We start from the raw sequence: 26,046 nt of genomic DNA, 5'->3' as shown, positions 1-26,046 counted from the left end.
AGGGTGGAAGCTGAGCCTCCTCACCTTTTGAGGGAAAGCGAAAGGGGATGAAGGATTGAATGGCAAGGTGAAACAAATGCAATTTAATTCGACGCAGGATTATCCATTCAATGTGAAATGCATATCAATTCAAATTAAGATAAGAGCTTTTATGCACTGCGGGGTGGTTTAATAAACTACAATACTCTGTTCCAAAAATGATTTAATATTTTATAAACCAATTTGAAAAACCGTTACTGAGCTGTAATAGCAGCCAGCTCCTGACATTGAGCAGTCGTAGTGGCAACTCTGAGAATGCATGCAGCTGGCAGCACTAAAATGATGCCTTAGCCCTGGTAATCCTCTGAACTATACTGGTATATTGTGGTATTATTTGCAGGCTGTATGGTATTTTTCGATCACTTGAGTGCGGTCACACTTGTTCTCAGACGAAAACGACAAACGTCGAAATTTTCGTGATCATTTAATTTGATAGGAAAACATACAAAATGATGAACGCCGTGTCGCGTGCTTACGTCAGAGGCGGAGCCCAGGTCCTCTCCACGGGATTGAAGGCGAGCGGCGTGGCCGTCAACTCGATGGGTAAGGCTCTGCGAGGCGAATTCATGGAGCTGCCAGCTGAAAACACAACCATTACATAATGAATGGATCGGGAAATAGGCGGAAAAAGTTGAATAAAAGCTTGGAAATGCCGCCAGGACACGATTTGCACTCGGCTTCACGGCGATTTGGCAAATTTCCTTACGTAATTTCAACATAACCTCGTACAATAACAACAATCACTGGCTCACAAGCGAACCTGCAATTTACATCGGACCTGGTGGATATAGTCCTTCGGTTCCTGCCAAACTTGGAATGTACTACCTCTGGGACCAGGGATACCATCATGCGAAGTTTGGCACCTCTGTCTTCAAGGGACGCCAAGTTATCCCAACTTGGCCCAAGATGCCCCGTGTCGGCTATAAGGCTATACCTTCAGCCTTGACAACCCCAAAACAATGTTGTTTACACTCTTCACTGCCCACCACAGAAAATCTATTACCGTACCAGAAACACCGCTCTGCAAACAATCACAAGGATCTTTAGAACCTCTGCACTTCGATCAATGGATAACTAATGATTCCCTCTTTCCTTCCAGCCAACCGCCAGGCACACACCGACCTGCAGGTGCCGGACTTCTCGGCATACCGTCGGGACTCCGTGAAGGACAGCCGTCGTCGCAACGACACCGCCGAGGAGCGCAAGGCCTTCTCCTACTTGATGGTCGGCGCCGGAGCCGTGGGAGGTGCCTATGCGGCCAAGGGCCTGGTCAACACCTTCATTGGATCGATGAGCGCCTCCGCCGAAGTGCTGGCCATGGCCAAGATCGAGATCAAACTGTCCGACATCCCGGAGGGCAAGTCGGTTACCTTCAAGTGGCGCGGAAAGCCCCTGTTCATCCGCCACCGCACGGCCGCGGAAATCGAGACCGAGCGAAATGTGCCCACATCCACGCTGCGCGATCCGGAGGCTGATGATGTAGGTACCGTGGAGTGGGTCGGCTCGAATGGCTTTCTCTAAGCCAGCCATTGAAGTCAGCCCACTCTATTTAAATTCCATAACCTTTGGGAAGTTCGCTCATGCTCCTTTCTTCATTTCTCCTATAGCAACGTGTGATCAAGCCCGAGTGGCTGGTGGTCATCGGAGTGTGCACGCATCTGGGCTGTGTGCCCATCGCGAACGCCGGCGACTGGGGTGGCTACTACTGCCCCTGCCACGGCTCCCACTACGACGCCTCCGGAAGGATCCGCAAGGGACCCGCGCCCCTCAACTTGGAGGTGCCCACCCACGAGTTCCCCAACGAGGGTCTCCTCGTGGTCGGCTAGAGGAGCTGTTATCGTTTAAGCCCCCAACTGCATAGTGAATGGATCGATGTAAATTAATAAATACAACCAAACAGAACGACCGAGCATAAACGAGCAATTCATTCGAACTGAGGAGGAATAAATGTGAAGGGCTTAAGTGCAGCCGCCTAAATCCAGCTTACTTGTTAAATTGTAGACGAATGTTTAGAATTGTGACAGACATTATTAAATCTTTTGAAGATGTAAATGTTTGCTTCTGGTTTGAAATCATGAGTTTCTTTCGATTATGTTTCCCTTAACTGAACTATAGTAATTACTGAAGAGCACTGACATTATAAGGACAGGAATTAATTAAATTATCCTAGCTAGCAACTCCTTAGGATGAAGCGTTGCTTGGCCCGACTTTACGTTGTTTTTCGAGTATTTCCGCTTCGAGAAGTTCGTTTTTCAGGCGCATATTCCCCAGCTCCACCTTTCGCTGCTCCAGCTCGTATTTCTGCTTCTCCATCTCAAGCTTGTGCTTCTCGGCTGCCCGGGCGTTTTCGCATCGGTAGAACTCCTGCTGCAGCCTGATCAGAGCGACTTTTTCATCCTGCAGGATATTGGCGGCATCCTCTTCTGAGCTCACACCGACTGACCCGTCATTTGCATTCAGAGCTGAGTAGGTTGGTCTGTCAACTGCATAGCTTGAGTTACTTGGCACGATCTTATGTTCGGTAGAGTCGCTACTGAGGCTTTTTCGGCTGAACTCTGGTTCGAAATAGGCACTACCTGCAAGATGTTTTTAGAGTTTATCAAAGATGAAGACAACGCTGTAGAAGAACCTATCATGGTAAGATTATTGAGGTACAAATGTCATCGTGTACAGATGATCTGTGGAAAAGGCTTATAATCTAGTCAACTACCATGTGATCCGGTCATCCTTTACTCACTTTCTTCATTGTCAGCACCTGCAGCCAGCGAAGAAACTCCCGAAATGGACAAATTCTGCCCCGAATCTGGCGCATTGTCAATTTTTGCCTCCTCGTCACTCAGTGTTCCGTTCTTTCGCATCAGCCGCAGGTTGTTGGTGTACTTCTCCCGCAGAGCCTGCCAAGAACGCTCCACTCCGGTCTGAATGGCGAAGTCCGCCTCAATTTGCTTCCACGCCTCCGATTTCTTTCGCCAAATGGCTGGATCCTTCTGCTTGTTGCGGATCACGTCGCGGTGCGCCAGGATCAGGTTCTCCAGGATCTCCTCCTCCTCGATGGTGAAGTTCTTCGCACGGGCCCTTACTCGCTTGGTCGCAAGCATTGCGTAAATAATTCAATTTCCCTTCGCAAAGACAAAATAAACAGTTTGATAAACAAAAAGCTGTTTGGTTGCCAGTCGTGCGTTGCCAGATCGTTTGATGTTAGGCAGGGATGGATGACAAGAAAAGTTTTAAATTCGGCGGTCTGTTAGGAAAAATACTTAACTCCATCAAAATAATTAATGAATCACTGCAGCACACTTACCAACTTAAAACCTATTTCAGGCAACTTAAATCAAATAAGATGTTAAGTTTTTTTTAAGTTTAAGTAAATAACAATAACTTGGCTCATTTCCAACACTCTTTCCGATGGAAGCCCTTACAATCAGCTGATGGACGACCACAACGCTCTGGCAACGCTGTCCATTGTTGTCTACGATTTAAGTTTGTTGTCTTTTGTTTACGCGTTAAAATTCCTGTAAAATGGCCGAAGAAATCGACGATAACGAGTTTTACCGGGAGAACTTTAGTGCGGATTCCGACTGGGAGGTGTTCAATGCCCAGCTGGGCGAGATCCTCCAGAAATGGGACGTATCGGCGGATTCCGAGACCAGAAATCTCAAATCCGAAGAAATCTTCAGCTGCAATTGGAAGGTGGAGCGGGAAAGGCTGGACATGTTGAGGAATGGCATTGAGGTGGAGTATCACCAGGCCATCCTGGAGGATGAGGAACTCGCCAGAGCGGAGGCCAAGGAGAGCACCTGCCTGCAACGCACCAGTTGCCACCATGATCTCATGTCGACTGGGAATAGCTTTGGTCCTCCAATAAGAAGCTCACAGGAGCTGCACATTCTGGCCAGGATCTACGGGCTAAGGAGGTTCATTGTCCTGCACCCCGTGAATCCCACTCTCAACTACATGAAGTCCACCTCGGAGTTCAACTTCTTCCTGAGCGCCGTCGCTGTTGTTTCTGCCGAAGTTCAGAGCGTGGTGCCCATCTTCGTCCAGATCTACGATCCCAAATGGAATTACTTCACGGGCGTGGCCCTGGCGCCTGCTCTGAGGACCAATTTCAGGCTGATTGGACTAGAGAAAGCCCCGCCAGAATGTCGGTTTCTGATGGGTCTGCTTACCCTGTTCAGGGAAAAGGTACCTACTTCCTACTCCCAGGCGGCGATGATCTCAGTGTGCACCACCTACGCTCTGGACACCATGCGCATCCGTATGCCCATGTACGTGCCCTTCGACCACGGCCTCAGCTCCGAGGATATCGTAGTGGATGGAGAAGTGTCGCACCTGGAAATACAGCAGTTCTGTGCCCTCCCACATGGCTATAAGCCAGAGTCCCGCACGGAAATCTACCTGGTCTACACCTGGCCAGAATTGTCCGAGCACGTGGCCTTCGATAGCGAACAGAGGAGCGACTTTGTGCCCACCAAAGCTCCGCTGGGTAAGATCTACCTTTCGGTTGAGGCCTCTTCCTATCTCTCCTGCTGCCTGAGGGATTACCAATCGGTGGCAGAGGTTACCAGGTCCCTGGAGTCCTTTGTGGGCAGAAACTTCTCCGGCACTAGCAGCGGAGCAGAGGCCGCGTCCAATCCCTTGGATCGCATCACGGAGCACAAGCTGACCAAGCGTAGGGAACGCAGCTTTGAGTTGCCGGCGCAGGCGGGATTAACTAAGCGACTACCTGGTCCCATGACCGAAAGCGAGTTGAGTGAGCTCTTGGCGTATCTGTTCCCCGATATGCATCCCGAGATGGCGTTGTTCCCCTACGCCAAAAAGAATTTTACGGATAAGGTGAGTGTAGCTCCCAGAAATTCTAGTCTAGCAATCCAATAATCATTTTGTAGAGAAACTATACATCTTACCTCATTTTTGCCATTTTTCAGTTCGACCCCATGCGGATTAAGAGTGCTGTTCCCGATTCGTTGGTCTGTCGCCTCAGCTGCCTGCTGGCCACCTGCCACGCCCACCTGGGCAGCGTCGAGGGCATGGCCCAGGTGTGGGCGGCCTTCACCCGCCAGCTCCGTTTGCTGTGGGATAACTCGCTCACAGTGCCCGGGTAAGTAAAACGCCATGTCAGCCGACAGATAGTAACAAAAATATGCTTTATTCGGAACTTGATGCGTACGAACTAAGGACCAAAAACGAAACGTTTCGTAAATTGTCTAGTAAATTTAGTTGCTAATCTGTGAAGCCGCAAAGTTAACACTTGAATTGGATTTACATTTAACAGTATAACGCACATTTAATATGGGATCGTGTACTATAACTCTAACTGCGTTGAATTGGTGGTGTTATCTCCTCAAAATCGGTTGGTGTCTTCGTTTTCAGTGTTATGCTAGAGAGGATCTCCTTTTGGGTGAAGTGCTCCACTGTTCTCCTAGTTGGAGGATGTACATATATATTTTTGTGGCTGGCAGTTTTGGTGTCACCGATTATCGTTAATATTGCTCATCGCTCGGTTGCCATTTATCTTCCAGTGCAGCTAAACTAAATTTAAGCACGTGCTCTCCTCCCGTTTCGTTCTTCATTTTTCTCAGTGTGCTAAGGCAGTTGAATTAAATTGTAATTGCTAACACTAATTTGATTTAAAGTTTCTTAGGCTAATTGCGGATATTGGTTCCTCTACTTCTCATTGGCTTGCTTTAAAGTGAAACATTCAACGGAAACATATTTAGTTTGTTCTTCTCTGAATTTATTGCCTAGGTTTATTGGAGTATTTGCTTACTTCTGTTCTAAATAATTGCTCCCGTTTTCCACCTAAATTGTGCTTACTGGTCTAATGCTCAAAGCCTCGCCTACAACTGGTCCTTAGGGCTAGTGTGTAGAGTATAGAGTAGATATTAGCTTACTGCACTAAGTATCTAGTGCCAGACATGGACTTGTTGTGGCTCCCAGCGGGAGCCCCGCCCACGGGCACTAAATATTGTTAACTGTCAACTGTGTTTCGCCCGGACTGGACCGGACTGTTTGTCCGGACGCGTCCCTCCAACGACAATGATAATGGTAAGGCTATGATAATGATGAACCCAAATCGTTTCAAACGCTTAAGCCTACAAATTTCTATATACATCCATATACAGGCGCTCGACTAGCAAGCAATACAAACCAAAAAGTGTGAATAAAACCAAAGAAGTGTAATATATTATTTTATTAAAATCTTACTGAAAGTAGAAAGCATAAACATAAGACAGAACTTAGCACGCAAATATTCGATTGAAGCTTCTGTACAAACGAAATAAAAACAAGACAAGACTTAAAATCGATTTCGAACTGAAACTGAAGCTGAATCTAAACTGACTTCAATGTGAGTTAAACTAAAGGCAGTAAATGGTTTGGTTGCTTCAAAACTACTGGAATGGGTGATTAGCTCGGGGCTGGGACAGACGAACATAGTGTGAAAGTAAATGAATTGAGAGAAATGATAAGTGATAAGAGTTCGAGACTAGAGAGTGTTGTGGGAATGCTTGAAAGTGTGTGAAAAGTTAATTTGACCTACTGCAATTGGTTATTTGGCTCTTAACTACCTTGAAAACCTTTAAACTTTGAATTACGTTCGGCTTAACTACACCTTATAGGACTGGCTGTTGCTCATTCTAGACTATGTACATATTGCTTTTGTGCTCTCTCAGCGACTTCTATGCCTGTCTATCCCAGCGCCCAACGACCCCGCCTCCTTACGCGCTAGTCATTAGTTAGTTTAATAGCTATTAAGTGGGGTTTAGTACCATATTGACTTAAGATGTACTATAGTTCCTCGATTGCTGCGGAAAGAACTGGGGAAAGTTGTGTTATTGCACTCTAAACAGCGTATAAAAATATCTATCCTCTGTACTACACCTCCACGTCTGCCGTGTCCTTATAATGCATTATGCAGATCTTAGAATTCCAAGAGGCCCCGTGACAACAGCGGCATCAAGGAGCTGCACTCACAGCTCGGCCCTGTCTGCAGATGCGTCTGCCGCATCCACAGCAGCATCTGCCCCCGCAGCAGCATCAGCCAATGTCAAGTTCAGAGACAAGGACACTTCCTGCCCCTGCTGCACTTGCTCTATGCTCGACACTGAGGTGCTGGCCAAGGATGAGCCCGCCTGCTCCCCATCCTCCCCAGCTGCTGCTGTCACTGCGGCTGTCTCCTGGCTTATCTCCTCCTCCTCGCTTAGACTACAATTACATGTACAATTACAGCTATCACTAAACGTATGCGCCTTATAATTGCCGATGCTGCCGTTGTGGCCGGTTGCACCATGCTTATTACTGATATTATATAAAATATTGTTAGTCGTGGCCGTTGCCATTGCGGGTAGCTGTAAACGGAAGGCGTTGCTGCGGGGAACGTGGCGTGTTGCAGCCGCACTGTTGCTACTGCTGCTGCTGTTGCTGCTGCTGCTCCGCCTGCTTGTGGGATGATGATAGATGATTTCCTGACGTTCATATTCGTTAAAATAGTTCTCGACAACGATGCCACTGGCTGATGCGGCTGCTGCTGCTGCTGTTGCTGCTGCAGTTGCATCTCCCAGCGCTGCTGTCATCGCAGCCAGCGGCGTCTGCTGCTGCTGGGCGATGTTGCTGCTGCTGGATGTGTTGCTGCTGCTGCTGCCGTGGCTGTTGCTGTTGTCATTGCGGCCAGTACTGATGGTGTTGCTATTATGGAAATTGGCTGCTCGGGGCACCACGTCGGGGGGCGAGGTGCAGCGCTCCGTCTGCGGCATATAGTATTGTAATCGTTGATGTTGCTGCTGTGCTGGCTGATATGGCTGCTCCCATTGCTGATTGTTTCTGTGTCGTTGTTGATGTCGCTCGTTCCTCAACTGTTGCAATTGATGCTGCTGATGTTGCAGTTGCTGATGTTGTTGCTGCTGCTGCTGCTGTTGCTGACGCCGACCACGCCCCCTGCCCTCGTGCCCCTCAATGGTCGGCGTCAGATATTGTCAGAAGATGCCGTCCCAGTTTAATACAACATTGAAATATCAGGACAACGTGAGTCGCCCTCATAATGGCACTAAACCGTTGCGCGTCGTCGGATTGCGGGCCATATAGATGTCCATGTCGTGATCCGTCCAGTTGTCCGATGTATCGCAGTAGTTGTTCAGCGTGTGCGTCGATCCCGCCTGCGAGTATCTGCAAAGCAATCCAAAGAGCCAGCCAACCAGACGGTTGGTTGGTAGTTGGTATCGATTATATCAGAGATTCACTCGTGCAACACTGACGCATTGCCCAATGCGTTTGTGCGGCAAAACAGTAAAAATGCTCGAATCGAAGCGAAACGCAATTAAAATTAATGGAATCAGTGGAAATTTATACAGTGGGGCTGGGGGGAAGGGGGCCTTTGGGTTAGTAGTTAGTGGTGAAAGGAATGCATGTACACACTGTAGTTACAGAATTTTTGTACACATCAATGAAAGTTTGATGCGATTTGATTGCGGCGATGGATAGTTGCCAATCAAGGCTGAAAGTAAAGCGAGGAAGCAGTTCGAAAGTGTTTCAGTTCGGGCTTGGAAAAGTTAGCCAAGTTAATCAATGTGAAATAAGTCAGTACATAGGGTATTTTGTACTCAGACTGAACAAGTTATTAGTAAGCAAAACTGAGAATTCAAGAAGAATTCATCAATCAAAAAGTATCTAGATGTAGTCATCCTCTAAGTTCAAGGTGAAGTGTGAAACAGCGCACACGAATCGAAGGTGTTTGATAAACAACTGGCTCATTAATCAATATCTGGCTATTTTTCTCACGACTTCTGTGAAACTCGCGATTAAATTTGGCATTGAAATTTTAGGAGACGGTTCCACCCCAATCATAAAAAAGCTAATTAAAATGACGACCAACGAAAGCCATTGAATTAAGAAACTTTCAACGCAAAAGTCGCAAACCAGAAACATAAAAGAAAGAATTGAAAGTGTTTGAATTGTTGGGGTGTGTGATTTGTAATCCGTGATTAGCGTTTTACGACGATCTCTTAGTGGGTGTGAGCTCCATTTAATTAGTTTGTTTATCTCGACTCTTTGGGAGCTGTGTGCTCTACTTACCGACTTCCCGGTCGATGGTTATGTATGTGGGTGGTGTTCAGCTGCTCGCGGGATCTGGAGCGCGGTCGCGATCGCCGGGCGCTGGAGGCGATGCTGGCCGGTCCGCCGCCGCCCACCATTCCGCTCATGGCCATCAGGCTGCTCACGGGCAGCCCGTTGCCTCCGCCGCCTCCGTTTCCGCCCAGGCCACCGCCTCCTCCGTTGCCGCCGTGAATGGATCCCGCGTAGGAGGCACGGGACATGCGCTCCGAGGCGGCGGCCAGGGACTGGCGGGATTGGCGCAGCTCCGGCCGGGAGTTCACCAGGTTCGAGGGGAAGGCGCTGCCCAGGTAGCCGCGGTGCGAGTTGTTCGAGAAACTGTGCTGCGACTGTCCGTCCGCCAGGGATCTACTGTAGTTGCGTGTGAGTGGGTGTGTGGTTGTGGTTTTTGGGCGTGGGCATGTGTGTAATGCATAATCAAACAATGAAACAATGGAATCGAACGAACGAAATAAATAATAAGTGTAAATAATGCAGCAGGCTCGGAATGCAGGGCAAGCAAATGTTTGGTTCGCCGCGGATTGCAGAAGGTTGAAAAGTCGACTCACCTTGACTTGCCCACCTTGCCGGGCATTCCGGAGAAGTGGCTCCTCATGTCATCCGGCTGCTCTACGGGATATATGCGCGGCCGCGGTATCGAGCGTCCACTGTACGCCGACACTTGGTCCCATTCCTGAAAAGCAGATTTCGAAGCTTAGACTTAAGTCTTTAGAACTTTCCATTTCCCCACTCATCTACCGATTTTCCCACCTTCTCATACTTAATTATTTTGAAAGCAGCCTTGCCAAAAAGCGAAAACGGAAGATTGCCAATCTGAAATACTTTTTCGCTCGCATTATTTATCTGAGCCGCGCTCCACTTAATGTGCTGCCCCCCATAAACACAATCAACAGTCATCAAATCGCGTTACTGCCAATTTCCCGTAGTCATGGACTAAGTTCCCCATCCAAGATAGCGAGCTACCCGCCAGTCCGGACAGAAAGTCAGCCAGCCAGCCAGCTATTTAGTTGGCCAGCCAGCCGGGAGCCAGAAGTGGCAACAATTTCTTGGCAAGCTCCTCCTCGAGCTAAGCCAAGTGGAGGCCCAGAGGGCGGAGGTTGGGGTTTCTACTCACCTTGTGATTGTTAAATGCCGATAGCGTTGCAATGGAGCCAAGTGGTCCCGGTGAACCGGTCGGACCGCAGCAATTAACGGGCAGACCTCCAATTGGCAGCGGACTCTTCTGCTGGCTGCTCTGCAGCTTGCGGGAGCGTCTGAAAAAGAAACAAACGGAGCAAGGATGAGTCTCGGCAAGAAGTGGGGGTCCTAAATACCCTGCCAAACAAGTAATCGCATCATTTATCTCGGCAGAATTAGTTGAGAAGCGTTTAACAGTTCTAAACGGCGATTTGGCATATTAAACTACATTTCACATAACTAAAGTGTAGATAACATATATGAAACAAAAGAAACCATCATAGTTCCTCCAAATTTATGAGGGCATATGTGTGTTTGACATAAGCCTTGTTTTTCTTGCAAGTTAAGCCAATGATAATCTTAACAACCTTCCTAAGCTAATTACAATAACCTTTGGCAGAGTACAATGGGTTGCACCGAAAGATGATGAAGTGCAAAGATACTATATAGAGCGTAACAAATTCCACGCAGGGCGATGGAGCAAGAATACACTGTATACTGTATAGGAAAGTGGCAACGACTTAAGGACCTGCGATAAATCAGCCAGCCACTTTGCACAGCAAAGTGGCTCAGTTGTTGGGTAATAACTCTTTGGTTGGCAGGGAAGCAAGGGGAGAAGGAGTATTCAAAGTACAGAGGAAACCCACCTGCTGGCAGCGATGAAGACTATCACGGCCACAATGATGGTGCCACAAATGGCCGCACTGGCCGCTATCGTTATCTTGTCCATGTTGGAGGCCTGCGAGGCGACAGTCCTCACTTCGCGGCACTGCTGGTAGGGAACCGTTTCCGGGGTCACGTGGAGCTCCTCCAGCGAGATGACGCACACGATGATGCACTCCTGGGCGGGGACATTCTTGATCTTGAACTCGCGCTCGCTGGACTCCAGCGGAGGTCCCTGCTTGAAGGCCTTCTCGCCGAACAGGCGGTAGACCACGCGGAATCCCAGGATATTCGCCGTGTCCGAGTCCCACTGGATGATCACGGAGCTATCCTGGCGGAAGGCGTGCTTCACCTGCACTTCGTTGGCATCGTCGATGCGAGTGCCCCTCTGCGGTGGATAGCCCAGGACAAGTGGTGGCCTCTGCGGCTTGTGCAGACCTCCTGCTCCTCCTACTCCACTATTGCCATTGCCATTGGTCACTCCTTGGCGCCATCCCGGCGCCTGCTTGCCGTTGCCGTGACCCGTGGACGTGGAGGATGAGGAGGAGGAGCTGCTGCTCGTCGTGATGGAGGTGGCCTGAACTGTGCCCGTTCCATTCACCGGGGGATTGGAAGCTGGCGAGGCTGTGGTGGCCGATATCGCTGTAGTTGACTTGGTCGGAGGACGAGTCTGTTGGAGTTAGTATGGGAAAATGTATAGATATCATATGTGAGAATTCAAAAGTTCAAAGCTCAATCAAATATGTATGTTTATTTTAAGAGTACTTTAAGCACTGGACCCATCAACCCAGTGCGAATAATGTCTCTTGATTTATTTGACAAAGTGTCGCCGAGGAACCGCAAATGTACGGACACTTTATGCCACCATGATATACTACCCCCTTTCTTTTATTTGCATTTTATTTTCCCGCAATTGTTAACTTAACGATGCCGCCCGGTTTTATCACCTGCCCACTCACCGTGCTCCTCCTGGTTGTTGGCTCCGCTGTGGTTGTCGTTGTGGTTGTTGTGGGTGTTGTCGTCGAGGTGGAGGTGCTCACACTGCTGGTCACCGGAGCAGAGGCAGCGGTGCCAGTGCCCACTGTACCCGTTCCCGTGCCCGTGCCCGTTTCATATTCCACGGAGTCGGGCGACGAGGGCAGGGTGGGCTTCAGGTTATCGGCCAGGCCGACGGGTCCACGTAGGGCCGCATCGGCAATGTCCGGGCAGCTCAGCTCCTCCGGCTGAATGGAGTAGAAGCCTCGGTCCCGGAAGCGAGGTGGGGTGCCACAGAACTGGGGATTCCGTTCGCGCGATGTAACCTAAGGCCATGCGGGGTGGTGTTGGGTGTGCAAAGCAAACCAGACCAAAACACAGTTAATGAAACGAACGTTGGCAAGTTTGCAAAAAGATCCAATCGGAAATGGTCCATTTGACAACAAGTTTTATCGAGGAAACCAAAAAAAAAGGACTGTGGGAACTACGGATGCTGGAATTGGTCGTTGATATTTATTAAAGAAATTTTTGTATCAAATTGAAACAAGTTGAAGTCATTGAATTATGTAAGAAGGCCCGGTAAAATATTCCATTAAATATTTGTTCAGAAGTTGATAGCTTTCAAGAGTTTGGTATTTCAGCAAATTGAAGATTGGTCGGAGTTAATTTGAAAGGATTTGTCTGGCATCTAGTTACAATTTCGGATTGCATTCGATTTTAAAAGGATGCACTCACCTGCAAGTCGCCATTTCGAATCCACTCGGCCACCCATCGCAGCTTGCAGTCGCAGTGGAGGAACCTGCCTCCGAGGGAGAGTCCGCGGAGTGTGGCATTCAGGTGGGCGAAGGCGCCTTCGGGCACGCTGCTCAGTGGATTTCCGTCCAGGGCCAGCAGGGTGATGCCCGGATTGCCCCGGAAGGCGGCCTCCGGCAGGCTGGTCAGCAGATTGAATCCAATGTCCAGGACACGCAGCTCCTTCAGCGAGTGCACGGCTCCGATGGGAAATTCGGCCAGCAGGTTGTTGAGCAAACTCAGCGAGCTTAGTGTTTTTCGCACGCCGGCAAATGCCGTTTCACCGATGCTCTGGATGAGATTCCTCTCCAGATTCAGGGCAGTCAGTGCGTCCAGACCGTCAAAGACCCGGATTCCGCCCGCTCCCGGCAGTTCTTTGATGCCATTCTGGGAGAGATCGAGGAAGGCCAGGCTCTTCAGGCCCCTAATACTTTCCGGCACCTTCCGCTGCTTCGTGCCCTTCAGATTCAGGTTCTTCAGGCTCTGCTCCAGCCCCCTAAATGCATTGCTGGCCAGGGTGACATTGTTATCGTTCAGTTTGAGGGTGGAGAGCTTTGTCAGACCCACAAAGGCGTCGTCGGGAATGTGACTGAGCTGATTTTTTGACAAATCCAGCAGGTTCAGCTTGCCCAGGACCTTGAGCGCCTCCACCGGCACGTCGGCCAGCAGATTATCCTGCAGATTGAGATTCCGCAGCACCGACTCCTGGCCCTTGAAGGCACCCGTCGCAATTCTCTGGATGCCGCAGCTCGAGAGCTGCACATTGTGCAGGCTCAAATTGCTGAAAACGGCGTTGGGCAGCTCGGAAATCGTGGAGTTGTTCACGTACAGCAAATCCACGGGTTGCAGGCGGGCGTGGGTGTTCATCGCATCCAGGAGTTGCGAAAAGTCCACCTGGATAAGAGGGATTAAAAGGTTGTACAACCAACCACTTAAGTATTGTTGGCCCAAAAGAAGGAATTTAACCGGACTTAAAGATCTACTTGGATTCCGCACCAGATTAGGTTTGCATACTATTGTAGTATAGAATGAGAAATCAACTCTCACCTGATCGCATTGCACGGATAGCTCCCTGCCCAGGTTGTAGGCGCAGATGCAGCTCGTCTGCAGGTCGGGCACATCCCGCTGCCAAGGACACTGGGCGTGGGCCACGTGGAGCCTGCCCAGGATAAGTGGGAGTAGCAGGAGCAGGGGCGTGGTCGCTGCTGGTAAAGCTGTTGTCGTTCGGCCTGGTCTCATCTTGGTGCCGGCATAGAGCTGCAAGTAAATGGGAGAAGACGGCGCTCAGTTAGAGAGACTGAATCCTGCTGGGGCTCAGTGAAAAAGTGAAGGTTGTCTGGGCCAGTCCGGCAATAAATTACCCAATTAATACTGTCGCCTGGCAGGCAAATCGCCCCCTCTTTTCTAGTGTCTTTCACTGGTCAGTTGGTCAAGGATTGGCATTGGGGTAAGTGTCTACGAGTAGAAGTGTACACAGAAAGAAATGCAAAGCAATCTCAATAAATGTTCAAACCATTTATATAGATAGCACATACATTATTTTACTAGCACACAAATGACTTGTGATGTTTTTCTCACTGCATGGGAAGTGCAAGTGGGCAAGCTTAATCAATCAGTTTTGGCAGGCTACTTTCAATTTCATTTTCATGCTCGTTAGACAGCAAACAGTGCGTGAAAGAGGAGCCCCATCCTATGCCATCCCATCGCAGCCCATTCCAGTGATCTGATCCTTGGGGCTGTTTAGTTTTGATTAATTTGCCAGTCTGCCTGGCTGCGCCTGTCAAACGAGGTGCTTCAGTTGGCCTTTCCCGCTCCGCTTTCGGCCATAAAATAGGCATAAAAAACAGGGTAAGCAAGACGTAGCGAAAGTAAATCCTTTGCATCCCTTTGGGGACTCCTTTTCAAAAAGGGAACCGCCGCCAAACGCTCCAAATAAAAAAGTGTTGCGCGGCGCAGCTTTTTGTTGGCCATTTAATTTAATTTGGCCGCATCATAAAAAAGCCAAGCACGTGATGCTGCCCCCTTAACACCACCCAAGCATTTTTCGCCTTTAACCCCTTTTGAACCCCTCAAAAGTAAACAATGGACGATGAGTTAAGGGTCAGCAGAGAAGCTGTTGACCTTTTTGCATAATCATGAGTTATGATGACACACAGTTTTCTCCTCTTTCGCTTGTTATTGTCTGAGACAGTTTTTATTCCGCAGATCATTGTTATATTATGTGATTTCAAGCAGAAATTTCAGATGGACAGGCACAGGTGAATGAACTGCCTGCCATTCTTCCATGGCCAAATCAATGTTGATTGAGTGAGTTTAAAAATGCAAAATATATTAATCAAATTAGAGGAAATCATGAAACGCAGAAAAATTGTGCATCGTTTTCGTGCCCTAATCAATCAAATCAAATAGATTTACAGTACAGATTTCCCGTATAATTTCAAATCAAAGCCGAAGTTTATGGAGATGTTACTCGATTGCAAATTAAAGTACCCCGTCCACTTTTCGCTCCTCTGCAACTGGCGGATAAACCGCAGAGTAATAATTAAACTGCACGCTCCGCTGCATTCCAAATAATAATCAACATTTTGTCTTTTGATTGATAGTTTTTCCTCCATCTCGGCAGCTGTGTCACGCCTCCCTGAATCCGAAACCCGAGCCCCCAAATCCGAAATCCATGAGATACATCCCCGCGGGCGGCGGCGGCTCTTGAGGTTGATGTTTCAATTGTCCGCTGCGCCTGACTTCATTTTTCATGGCAATTGGGGGTTTTTGCTGGGCTCTGTCTCTTCCTTAATTCAACTTATAAATTGCATTACGTGGCTAAATCCGCAAAAAAGGAGCGGGCTGAAATATATTTCAAGCTCCACTGTGCACTAGCCCCACTCGTCCGGCTCTTTCCCATTTCTCATTTCTCACTCAGCTGTCTGGCCGCAAATTTAATTAAAAAATTCTTGCACCATTTTATTCCCTTTCTTTCATTCGAGAGACGCGTCGCCTTTTGTTGTTTTCTTCTGCGTATTAATTGCATCACTAAATTTTTTAATGCGCGGAAAGTGCGAAAATTGCAGCGGGAAAACAAAGGAGGCAATGCAGTGCGACTGGATAAATGAAAATCGAATGGAGCACAGTTGCAGTCCAACTCAAAAAAGACAACTTAAATTAAATTTTACAATTGAAAGGTTGGGCTATTTAAATGCGGATGAAATCTAATCAGAAGACAAGAACTTCAACTTAAAACTTGTATTGAAAACTTCCTCCAACCTTTGTATATCATTATTATATTTATAGTTTAAATATATATTTATGATTTAACTCAGGCCAGTCCAGGGTATTTCAGAAATTGCACCTTTTTGTCCGCTCAACCGAAAAACTTGAGAGGTGCAAATGATTTTCCTATTCCTCTCACTCGGTGGCTGTTTCTTTTGTTGTGACCGCATAATTATTCACTCTTTTTTATTTTCGGCGGTCGCCGGTTGGCAAATTTGCATTTTTAGACAATGGTCGAGCGGTTAATTTTTTCCTCTCTGTTTCTGTTTGGCTAGATTTTTTCATCCACCTGCCTTTCGGGCCAAGTTGGGCAATCTTCTGGTCCCATCGCACAGCTCTAGGCGCAAAAATGTTTTAATTGAAGTTTTATTCACCAAAAGCCGGGCATTCTTCTTGTGGGCGTGGCTCGGGGGCGGCTGTGGGCTTAAGGTCACATAATGCTGTTAAGCATTTAAGTGGATTAGAATTTCTGAGGTTGGAAAAAGTGAGTTTGTTTTTTGTGTTCCGTGCTCTCGCCAGAAAAAGTTGTCAATTGAAAAGTTTATATATAGATGGGATTATATATAGCACCGGCTGGTTTTCGGGTCGGATTGGTGTGCTGGCCAGGTGTGAGTGCGTGGGCCGATAATTTTTTGGGTCAGCTTGGCCACAGGAATTAAGTCGAGAGCAGCCCCATGAACTGGGTTGCTTTTTGAGCTTGAACCGATGAAGTTTGAAGCCGTTTCGGGGCATATTAATTTTGCATTTGCAGGAGAGAATTAACTTTCGCCGCGGCGTCGAAAGGGTTGCAATCCCTTGAAAAGGTCTCGCAGCTTTGAGTTCAACTAATTTGTTTAGGATAATAAATCACTTTAAATTATTAAATAATTGATACAGTTAAGTTGTCGCACTTCTGAGCGCTTAAATTATCCCATAAATTCCTCGAAAATCCCCTGACAAAATCCCCTTTTAAATATTCCGGCTTTAGTATTCCATTTTGGCTCTGAGGCCAAAAAACAATTGCCATTTAACCGCAGCTTATCCTTTTGGCCATTGAAGCCGACTGAATTGTTCTGTTGGCCACACAAAAATAAACGTAACTCGGGCTAGTTTATTGGGGCAGCCCCCAGGACGATGATGATGGTGGGGAACCGGGCAGAAATAGACATAGAATTAATGACTTGGAGCACACTTGATGTTCCTATTTCAGTGCAGCCAAAATAAGCGTGTCGAGGAGGTGGCCAAATGCCTAGAGAGCGGGGCATTGTCAAGTGGCCAACATTGGGTCAATAAAAGCCAAGAGCCATTTGTCAGCTAGCTTGCTCGGTCGCCTGCTGCCAAGTTGAGTGCAATTTTAGCCACTTTAAAAACCTTTTAAGCAGCTGCTCCTGCGCTGCAGCTGTCCACGCAGCCACTAATAAGGCAACTTTTATGCAAATGCCAAGTGCAGGAGCTGCATGAGCTGCAGGGCTCCCCTTTTTCGGTTGCCCAACAGGCAGCCACTGTCCTGGTCCAAATAACTCACTTCCCCCTACATTAAGGGGACCCATGTTGCCGAGCCCAAACCTACTCTGCTCCAAGAGTTCACCGAACTCTGGGGACTGAGTCACCTCCACTTCTCGGGCTTATTGGCTATGCAAGACCAGAGGGCCACGCACGCGTTGACAGCCATGATGAGCGTGAATATCAATTGGTTTACCAGGAGGGGATAGATACTCGTATGTGTCTGTACGTGGGACCCTCCCATAGTTTGCCCTGATGTATGCGTGGCGACTTGGCCCAGAGAGCTCGCTTTTGGCCGCCTTTGTCGGGTTTATTGTCACGGCGACTGAGATTGGCCCCAAGAATGTGACTGATATGCCCACAAGGCGGTGGAAGATTTGGCCCAGCCATGAAAAGGTTGGAGCATAAATTAAGACGATGAAATCTTAAACTTGAGCACTGTGATTCGAGGAAGAAGCGAAGTTAAGATTATAAATGCTGCACACCACTTTATTCCGCACTAAAGCAATCACAGAAGAAGAATTTTTTTAAAGTTAAATATCTATGAAGGAAAGAATCCAATAAGGCACATAAACGAAACCAAACGGCACAAACCTAATTAATTAAGTGAATGTATCAACACCTCCGTTGTTGTTCTCAACATGCTAACACCTTCGAATTCACTGGATTTCCCCCAGAATTTCCGCTGGCTTTCCCGACACGCGCACCTGCCTCCTCCACCAGAAACTACAGATGCTCAACGTTTGCGTGGAGCGTCGCGTGCAACGGGAGGCGAATAGCAAAAGAAAATCCGAGGGAATGGTGGGAAAAGCCAGTTCCGAGGAGGAAGAGGATGAGGACGACGACGAGGGCGAGTTCTTTGACTGCGACGATCTGACTGCCGGTGCGGGCTCACCCACAAAAGCAGTTCTTAGTCTGAAACCCGAGGGTCGCCTCAGGCGTTTGAACAACGAGCGATTGCTGGATGAGCCCGATGAATATCTGTATATCCCAGATACCCAGGAGCCCGTCCCAAAGACCGAGGATCAGCTGCAGGACGACGCCGAAGTTATGCTTAAGCTGGGACCCGGTTCGGGCCTAACCACCCAAATGATGTGTACTTCATTGCTGTCCGATATGGAAGCCTTCAAGGCCGCCAATCCCAGGGGCATCATGGAGGACTTTATACGCTGGTACAGCCCCAAAGACTGGGAGGAGGTCACTGATGGTACGTGATTAACATTTGATAAGGATGAATCATTTATCATTCTCAATAACTTATTTTATTAAAGAACTGGGCCAGGTGAAGCATCAACTTAGTATTCGGATGACCACTGAGGGCAACACCTGGCAGAAGGTCTGGGAACAGGCTCAAGCCGTTCCAGTTAGCAGGCAAAAAAGGCTATTCGACGACACCAACGAAGCTCTGAAAGTTCTTCACTATTTGGAGACCCGAAAAATGCATGAGATTTACAATCTGACCATAATTCCCCTACTGCATTCAGCAATACTAAAACTAGCTGTAAGTAACTTGGAACTTTTTAAAGATTCTTTGTTAATAGCAAATATTTGCAGGACATTCTAAGCAATGCCAAACTGGAAGATTTGTTCAGCCCCCAGATCGAGAAACTTCTCAGCGATCTGTGCCGTCTCTCACGATCCCAATCGGATGAACTTCCGTCAGTAAAACCCTTATTGGATGACCTGGCCGAATTGGAGCGTCGGTTCTACCAGTTCAAGTGCTTCGAACAGCTATCGGGATATCCGAAAAGAAGCTCCCTTCAGCAAGTGAAACTTCAGTTCGAGGAGATCCTTCGCAATGACAACTGTTGCACTATTGTAAATCGAAGACTGACTGCAGCTGGCGATGGCACTTTGTATGACATACTCATACCCAAACTAGAGGAGGACATGGCGGAGCGGCTAATAAGCAAGGATTACATCATTCGGTTGGATGGGGACACGAAGACCACAGAGAAGGGTCTATATTTGGGCCCACAGTTCATGAGGGCCATTGTAACCGGGGAGAAGCTGAGACTTTGTGGAGCGTTTACAGAAAGTACGGCGTTTGTTTAAGTCAAAACATATAAAGTAGTTAAGTTATATAAATCTAATCAAATTAGACATTCTCACAATTATAAAAAGCAGAATAGATGAAATGGGCATGCATTTTCATCTTGTAACTCTACACAAAATATTATATTTTAGTAATAATCATGCTACTCAAATTGGTGTTATTGGTGCTATGTAAAGAAATAAACGTACAGAAAATCAAGCACATTGTTGAACAACATTTCCTACCAATCTCTTAGCTCCATCTTTTCAGGGAATTGCCCTCTGAGATCTTGGCCTCATATAATCACATAATCACTTCTGCAGCCGCAAGTCTTGGGGCCAAAAGAAATCCGCATGGAAACTCCGCTTGAATGACAGGCCAGGAAAGCGAGGAAAGCTCTTCTGCTACTTTTCCTAGACCAGCAAACTTTGGCCAGGCAATTCCCGAATTGCGAGGAAATGCCGGTCGGGGCCATAAGCAAATTGTGGGCCATGTTTAACTGGAATTATTTTAAGCGCACACTTCAGCCAAGAAGAAATAGGAGGAGGGCCAGAAATCGCTGGAGAAAGAGGTGGCATCGAGGGACCTGGCAGACATGAAACATTTCTCTACCGGGCTCGTTTGCTCCTCGGGTTTGCTGGTAATGTTTTCTCCACTAAATTACCTACGGGCAATAATTGTTTTGTGTACATGTCGGTTGTTGTGCCTGTTGTTGCCTCATAAAGCTGGCAACAATGTTTCCAGCACCACTATTCCACTGCCCACCCACTACCCCCCATTGCCATTGCAAAAACTACCATTTCTCGCCTCTTTGGCCAACCGAAAATGTAAGAGTGTAAAATTAATTTGTATTAACTGCATTTGAGGGCAGGAATTATGTGAGTGCCAGGCATTTCGCTGCACTTGGCCCGGTGCTCAAATGCAGGGCATCTGCTGGATGTTAGTGCCACACTAACCGGCTTCCACACATTCCATTTAAAGGCTTAGACTTGTTGGGAATAGTGTGGATGCAGATTAAGTAGTTATTTCTGGAAAATGCCTAAGACTGCCAAGTCAGGAAGTAATTTCAAGGACGGCTGATTTTTATTAGCAACATCTGATATCAAGGTGAAAGCTATTCTTGCCTTTTGTGGATACATCAGATTCCCTTGGCCAACAGAATCGCTTGGATCCATTTCGCTATTTGTGGCAGTGACACCTTGCAAATGGTTTTATGACGCCATTAGTCGAACCGCCGAAGGACCAACTCGATGAATTTATTGTTGGCTGCTTTTGCGGATTCATAGCTAGTGGCCATTCAATAAATCAAAGAACAAATTGTGCATACAAAAGTAAGGCAAACATATTGCAAATGATATTCATACAGGCAGCCGGGATATGGATATGTGCTCTGTTTATGTGCAATAAAATAATATGGGAAAAAAAGGCAGAGCGAGCTTAATTAAATTCTTGCATTCAATTTGGCATGAAATGGTCGAATTCGAAGGGCGAGTGAAAAGTGGAGTTCGCTTCCAATTGATTTGCTGGCGGTTTTGTGGTCCACCTTCGTTTGTCTGTGTGGATGTTACAATCTTGCTGATGCAGTTGAATTTTAATGAAACTTTTTCTATTTTCCACTTTTTTACTATTTTGCTCAGCAAATTGAATTATAGCAGCCCACACACACACACACACTCAGTCGCTCGTTGAGATTTTCAATTTTCCATTGAACTTCTACTGGGAAACGGAATGAAATGGAGGAAATCGGAGTATAAAAATCATAAAAGTCCTTTTCCCAGAAAGGGGCGATTGCACTGCCCTCCGGTACATGAATTATTCAGCCAACAAACTGCAGTGATAAGCACTCGTCCACTGCCCCGCCCACAGTCCGTAATTCAGCTCGAAATTCCCTCTTAAATTCATAATAAAATATGCAAAGGCCTTGCCAAGTGCCAGAGACCTTAAATAATAATAGGGCATAGTGGGATATCCATGGGAAGCCAGCAAAGTAAGCCCAGCCCCATCCACCATCCACGAGGCCGCTAAGCTGCACAAATTTGCATATTCATTGCTGAAAACGAAAACGAACGGAAAAAACCGAAAAACTGAGGGGGATTATAAGTTTCACCACTCAATAATTAAAAGTAAGTAATAAAAAGAAAAGCGCATTGGAAAATATAGGAGACACCAACTGCGGGAACTCCAAATACTCTTATATTGGAATTTCTGAAGATGCAAATAATTAAAGACTCATTAAATGGATTTTATCTGAGTATTATGTTGAGTGGGAGCTCTCGTTTTCCACAGATATCCTTTTCCCCAAACGAGAGCATCTTACCTCATAAGCCCCATAGGAACTGCAGGAAAATCTCATATTAAATGGAAAATTACGCTTAAATCAGGCGAATTCTGGTGAAGGCGGTTGGGATTACAAGAAGTCTTCTTTCATATTTTTCTGTCATCTCACCTGTTTATACTCATATGTAGTATGTAAATTCGTGAATATGTGACTGCAATCTGGGGGAGCACGCGTCTTAAGCGGCTTATTACAAATTTACCTGTTGTCGTATGCATAAGTAAGGAGATGGGCTTAAATTATGAATACTCGTAGGCAGACTCAAGTGGCCCACCTGCACCCGTATTTTCACGTTTTCAGCCAGACTATTGCCACTTGAGCCCTGCAAAGTGATGGCAAATAATTGTAATTGAAGATGCCAATTGTTTGCCAGCAATTAGCCACTCTGATGGATCTTTGTATATACCATATAACGTAATGATGTATGCTGAACAATGGAAATTTTCTGTGTGGGTTGCTGATGGAGACGCCTTCGTACATTTTTTGTGGCTCCAATGAAATCATTTCTTTATATGGGAATATGTAAATCAGGGTTGGGCTATCAAAAATGTACATATTGACTGCTAATATTTTTAAAGCAACATCCGCTTCATTAGGTGACCTTAACTTAAATGACTTGTAGTTTAACCAAAATTTTTTCATTTGACGGACTGCTTTGGATATTATTTCGTAGTAATTGTATTTATACAGTTTATTAAATATAAATTTATTAATGAAAACTTCGAGGCCTTTCAATCTTGCGCTGAATTATCCTGCTGTCATGTCGGTGCAAGTGGCAAACAAATTTAATTTGGCTTGACTGCTGGCGAAACATTACTTCTTCCTCGCTCAGCCGATTTTCCAGTTTCTCAAGTGAAACCCAGAGAATCTGCCAAAATGGGATTATTGATATGAGTCTTGTAAACCTTGTTTGTTTGGTTGCTCTTCCTCTCCCTCCCCCGCCCGGAGCAAATATTTGCAATTTGGATGGGCACCGTTCGCCCGGCTTAAAGCTTTAAAAACTTTGTAATATCGCCTCCAGTTTCGCCAGTTCCTTGGCAGACAGACCGAGGGCGAAGTTAAGGCCACGCAGATCAACCCATCTGTCAGGAGGTTGCCATGGCAGGAAAATGGGATGAAGATGGGTGCTGGATGATGGGGCCAGCACCAGAAGTCCGGAGGCTGAGGGGCCGACATTTATTAACGTGGCTGGGTGCGGCGGCAGATGCTGCCAGAAAGGTGTTAAGTGGCAGATACTCGGGAGGCGGAGAAATGATGATGAAGCGAATCTCACATATCAGCATAAATAAATTTAAGTGTCGAGCGGAGGCACAAAGAAATCTGCGTAAATTTCGCTGCCATCCGACCGATGCGGCATAAATATAAATTATCCGCCACGACGGGCATCTCTTTTTTAATGATAAAAATATTGTAAATGTGTGCCGGCGGAACAGACAAAATATTTATGGAAAATATACGGCGCGTGGCCGTTGATTTCGCTGCCGCTTAAACGCACGACATCTTCATTTTTAATGGCTAATTAAATTGGCAAGCAGAAAGCAGAAGTTAAGGCTAAAACGGCCCGGGCCTAGAACTCAACGAAAAAGTTGGTCAACGGAATTGGAAATCCAATTGGAAGAGCCGAACAGCAACAACAACCGCAAAGGCAGTGGACAAATATAGATACGTATGTACTTGCTCAACATCACACATACGCACTGTTGGCCGAAGGAACGGGGCAAACATTTGCGCCAAGTTAACTGCGGTCAGATTTTCGGCTACTTGAACATTGCTGCTCTGCAACAGCGATGGGAATCAAATAGAAGTCATTAACATATTATTTATATTACATTATGCATATAGATATTCTGATACTACGATATTTTATTAGATGAAACAGCACACTAAGATTAAATCATCCAATTAATCACAGTAAGACAGTAGTGTAACCCACTTACCGCAAAACGAGCTCATCATAACTCGTTCCATCACTGACCCATTTTCAGTTTTGCCATTTGAGTTTTTGCGTAACGACGAACGCACCTTACTGCCAGTTTGCCAGAGACACTTGGCCATCTCTAATAGGAAATGCATTTGGCGATGTTCAAGTAAATTACGTCAGCGGCTTGCCACACAAACAGTGGGCAAGGGGACGAGGGGAGTGTGTGGGGGGCAGACAATGTGGAATAAGTGCCAGCATGGGCATACAACACTACACAAGGAGAAAACTGATTCAGATTCAAAAAAATTTAATGTGGCCAAAAGTACTCTTAAATATATTTTATTTTCATTGATATGCGCTGAGTTGCTTAAGCTGAGAGCATAGTAATATAACATGCTCTAATCTTTTCTTCATATCCTCCTATAGTTTCTCTCAGTGTACTGTCTCCCCAACATTCTGAGAGTGTGTGTGTGTGCGCCTGCTCCAAATATGGGAGCAGAGACAAAATGGAATAGGCGCTGTTGTTGCTGCGGCGATTGAATCCGATCCGTTTGAAAGAGTTGAAGTCGAGAGTTAGCTGGGAACGCGCCTCGATTCGAATTGGGTCAGCTGGGCATTTTTGGCTCGAAGTAGAAGAAGAAGAGGAGGAAATGGGGGGAGGGCCTGGCTAACGGTTAATGTTATTGCGACTTGCCATTTATCGCCGTCCATTGTTCGCCACCAACTGAGATTCCCGGCAGCTTGGAGTTGCTTTTGCTCTTGGTTTCGCTGTGCTTCTGCTTTTGGCTACTTGCTGCGAGCAAATCGCTTGACTTGGCTTTATGACCCATTGTATGGATGGAAGAAGCTGGGGAAAACGTGGAGGCAGAGCGGGAATTAACTTCTTCATTGTGCATTTGACCCAAGTGCCAAATGCAAATGTTGGCAAATCATCTCTAATTGCTCATCGCTTTGCCGAAGAAAAGTCTTGGCTGCACAATAATTGACAAGATATGATTCTCAGTTTATTTATTGCACAAATGCTTAAAAGGCAAAATTTTACTTGGCTGACAAAAGCATAAAATCACACACCCCGGCCAAGTGCCATTGACAAATCCAATTAATTTGCTCAAGTGGAAGGGCAAACAATTGAGAGCGATTTACGAAAAGACTTTCCATGCGATGCAATTGATGGTTAAATTGAATGAAGCTAATGGAAAATTTTAAATCTTAATCAGAGTCAACAAAACAGTTTCCGAACTCATTTAAAAAAGTATTCGAAAAGTACACTCCAACGCAGCGCCAGCTCGAAAACCGCAAATTCAAGTTTTAATTATGCATAAATTGCCGGCACACACTTCCAACAGTTTTATCAGACACTTGCATAATTATATAAAGTTTCTCTATGACTTACTTTCCATTCGGCAAATCCTGTTTGATATTAAAAATGCGCTCAAGACAAAGAAACATTTGAGGCGAACTCAAACAGTGAGGAAAACTTCTGCCGTTTCTGAGGAAAGTTGAAGAAATGAAAATGACAAGGAGAAGTTCCTGTTCTGGCGCTTTAGCTCCCTTTTTGTTTTAGCTGCAGACACTGTCTTGTTGAGAAATTGCGCATATTTCCGTTTCCGTTTCCTGTGCAACGGCGTGCGTGTGTGTGTGTGTATGAGAATGAGAATGTCTGTCTGGACTCTTTGCCAACTCTTTTTGCGACCCGAGCTGCAATTTTGGCTGCCTTCCTGTCGCTCGATGTCTGCGCATAAATTAAAGGTATACATTTTAAGCACACAAACCGCATGGCACATAAATGAAACTTTTCGAATTTCAATTTGTAATGAAATATTTGCAGTAACCATGAGATATTCGCTTAAAAATTTATTTATAACTTCTCAACTTTAAACCGGTTGTCCGACATCATGAAGCTTATAATCCGATGACACCCAAAACCTGACACTTTTTAGTATTTTTCAATATTTGTCTGAGACTTTTTTGGTCGCTCAGCATTTGATATTGATGAAATTTAGCTTGCCATTGGTGAAAATTTGTTATTTTTGATGGCCACCCAAATGGGTTACCGGGTACATGTATCCTGGATCAGGGGATGAGAATGAGAGGTGTACAGCTTTCAGGCAGTTCAATCAACATAGTTGACGTTTGATGTAAAAACCTTTCAAACGCATCTCGCAGATAACCAGGGATTTGCGTTATTTTTTTTACAATACCCTGCTGGACGGCGGGTATGCAGGAGTTAATGAATGCTTAAAGAGCATGTCA

The 26,046-nt window shown here is 46.4% G+C and overlaps 4 protein-coding genes across 8 annotated transcripts in view; 2 read left to right on the top strand and 2 right to left on the bottom strand.

Annotated features, from left to right (window-relative positions):
* The first annotated feature begins 383 nt into the window (after window positions 1-383).
* LOC6730591 (cytochrome b-c1 complex subunit Rieske, mitochondrial) lies at window positions 384-1,941 on the top strand. Its single transcript, XM_016179204.3, has 3 exons — window positions 384-582; window positions 1,139-1,518; window positions 1,647-1,941. The coding sequence occupies exons 1-3, from the start codon at window positions 489-491 to the stop codon at window positions 1,863-1,865; spliced, it is 693 nt and encodes a 230-aa protein (XP_016023035.1). The 5' UTR covers window positions 384-488; the 3' UTR covers window positions 1,866-1,941.
* A 106-nt stretch (window positions 1,942-2,047) lies between these two features.
* On the bottom strand, window positions 2,048-3,254 carry LOC6730590 (myb/SANT-like DNA-binding domain-containing protein 4). The gene is made up of 2 exons (XM_002077733.4): window positions 2,777-3,254; window positions 2,048-2,615 (listed from the first exon to the last, which is right to left on the bottom strand). The coding sequence occupies exons 1-2, from the start codon at window positions 3,135-3,137 to the stop codon at window positions 2,221-2,223; spliced, it is 756 nt and encodes a 251-aa protein (XP_002077769.1). The 5' UTR covers window positions 3,138-3,254; the 3' UTR covers window positions 2,048-2,220.
* A 140-nt stretch (window positions 3,255-3,394) lies between these two features.
* On the top strand, window positions 3,395-19,756 carry LOC6730587 (rab3 GTPase-activating protein catalytic subunit). The gene is made up of 5 exons (XM_016179205.3): window positions 3,395-4,875; window positions 4,968-5,140; window positions 18,180-18,709; window positions 18,774-19,003; window positions 19,057-19,756. Exons 1-5 carry the CDS (start codon window positions 3,559-3,561, stop codon window positions 19,555-19,557), a joined length of 2,751 nt encoding a protein of 916 aa, XP_016023032.1. The 5' UTR covers window positions 3,395-3,558; the 3' UTR covers window positions 19,558-19,756.
* LOC6730588 overlaps window positions 8,066-26,046 on the bottom strand; it is a 48,390-nt gene continuing 30,409 nt past the window's right edge. For 3 of the 5 annotated variants that reach the window (XM_016179379.3, XM_016179380.3, XM_039298599.2), the window contains exons 3-10: window positions 13,801-14,010; window positions 12,697-13,647; window positions 11,946-12,287; window positions 10,971-11,656; window positions 10,262-10,400; window positions 9,696-9,820; window positions 9,109-9,498; window positions 8,066-8,202 (exon numbers count right to left, since the gene is read on the bottom strand). In XM_016179379.3, the coding sequence (XP_016023030.1) occupies window positions 8,073-8,202; window positions 9,109-9,498; window positions 9,696-9,820; window positions 10,262-10,400; window positions 10,971-11,656; window positions 11,946-12,287; window positions 12,697-13,647; window positions 13,801-13,992 (2,955 nt within the window). In that variant the 5' untranslated portion in view covers window positions 13,993-14,010 and the 3' untranslated portion in view covers window positions 8,066-8,072. The remainder of the gene's footprint in view (window positions 8,203-9,108; window positions 9,499-9,695; window positions 9,821-10,261; window positions 10,401-10,970; window positions 11,657-11,945; window positions 12,288-12,696; window positions 13,648-13,800; window positions 14,011-26,046) is intronic. The other 2 variants (XM_039298601.2, XM_039298602.2) reach the window with 2 other exon arrangements.

The sequence above is a fragment of the Drosophila simulans genome, chromosome 2L (genome assembly GCF_016746395.2).
Source record: "Drosophila simulans strain w501 chromosome 2L, Prin_Dsim_3.1, whole genome shotgun sequence".
Taxonomy (NCBI): domain Eukaryota; kingdom Metazoa; phylum Arthropoda; class Insecta; order Diptera; family Drosophilidae; genus Drosophila; species Drosophila simulans.
This window is presented reverse-complemented; position numbering and strand designations above follow the sequence as displayed.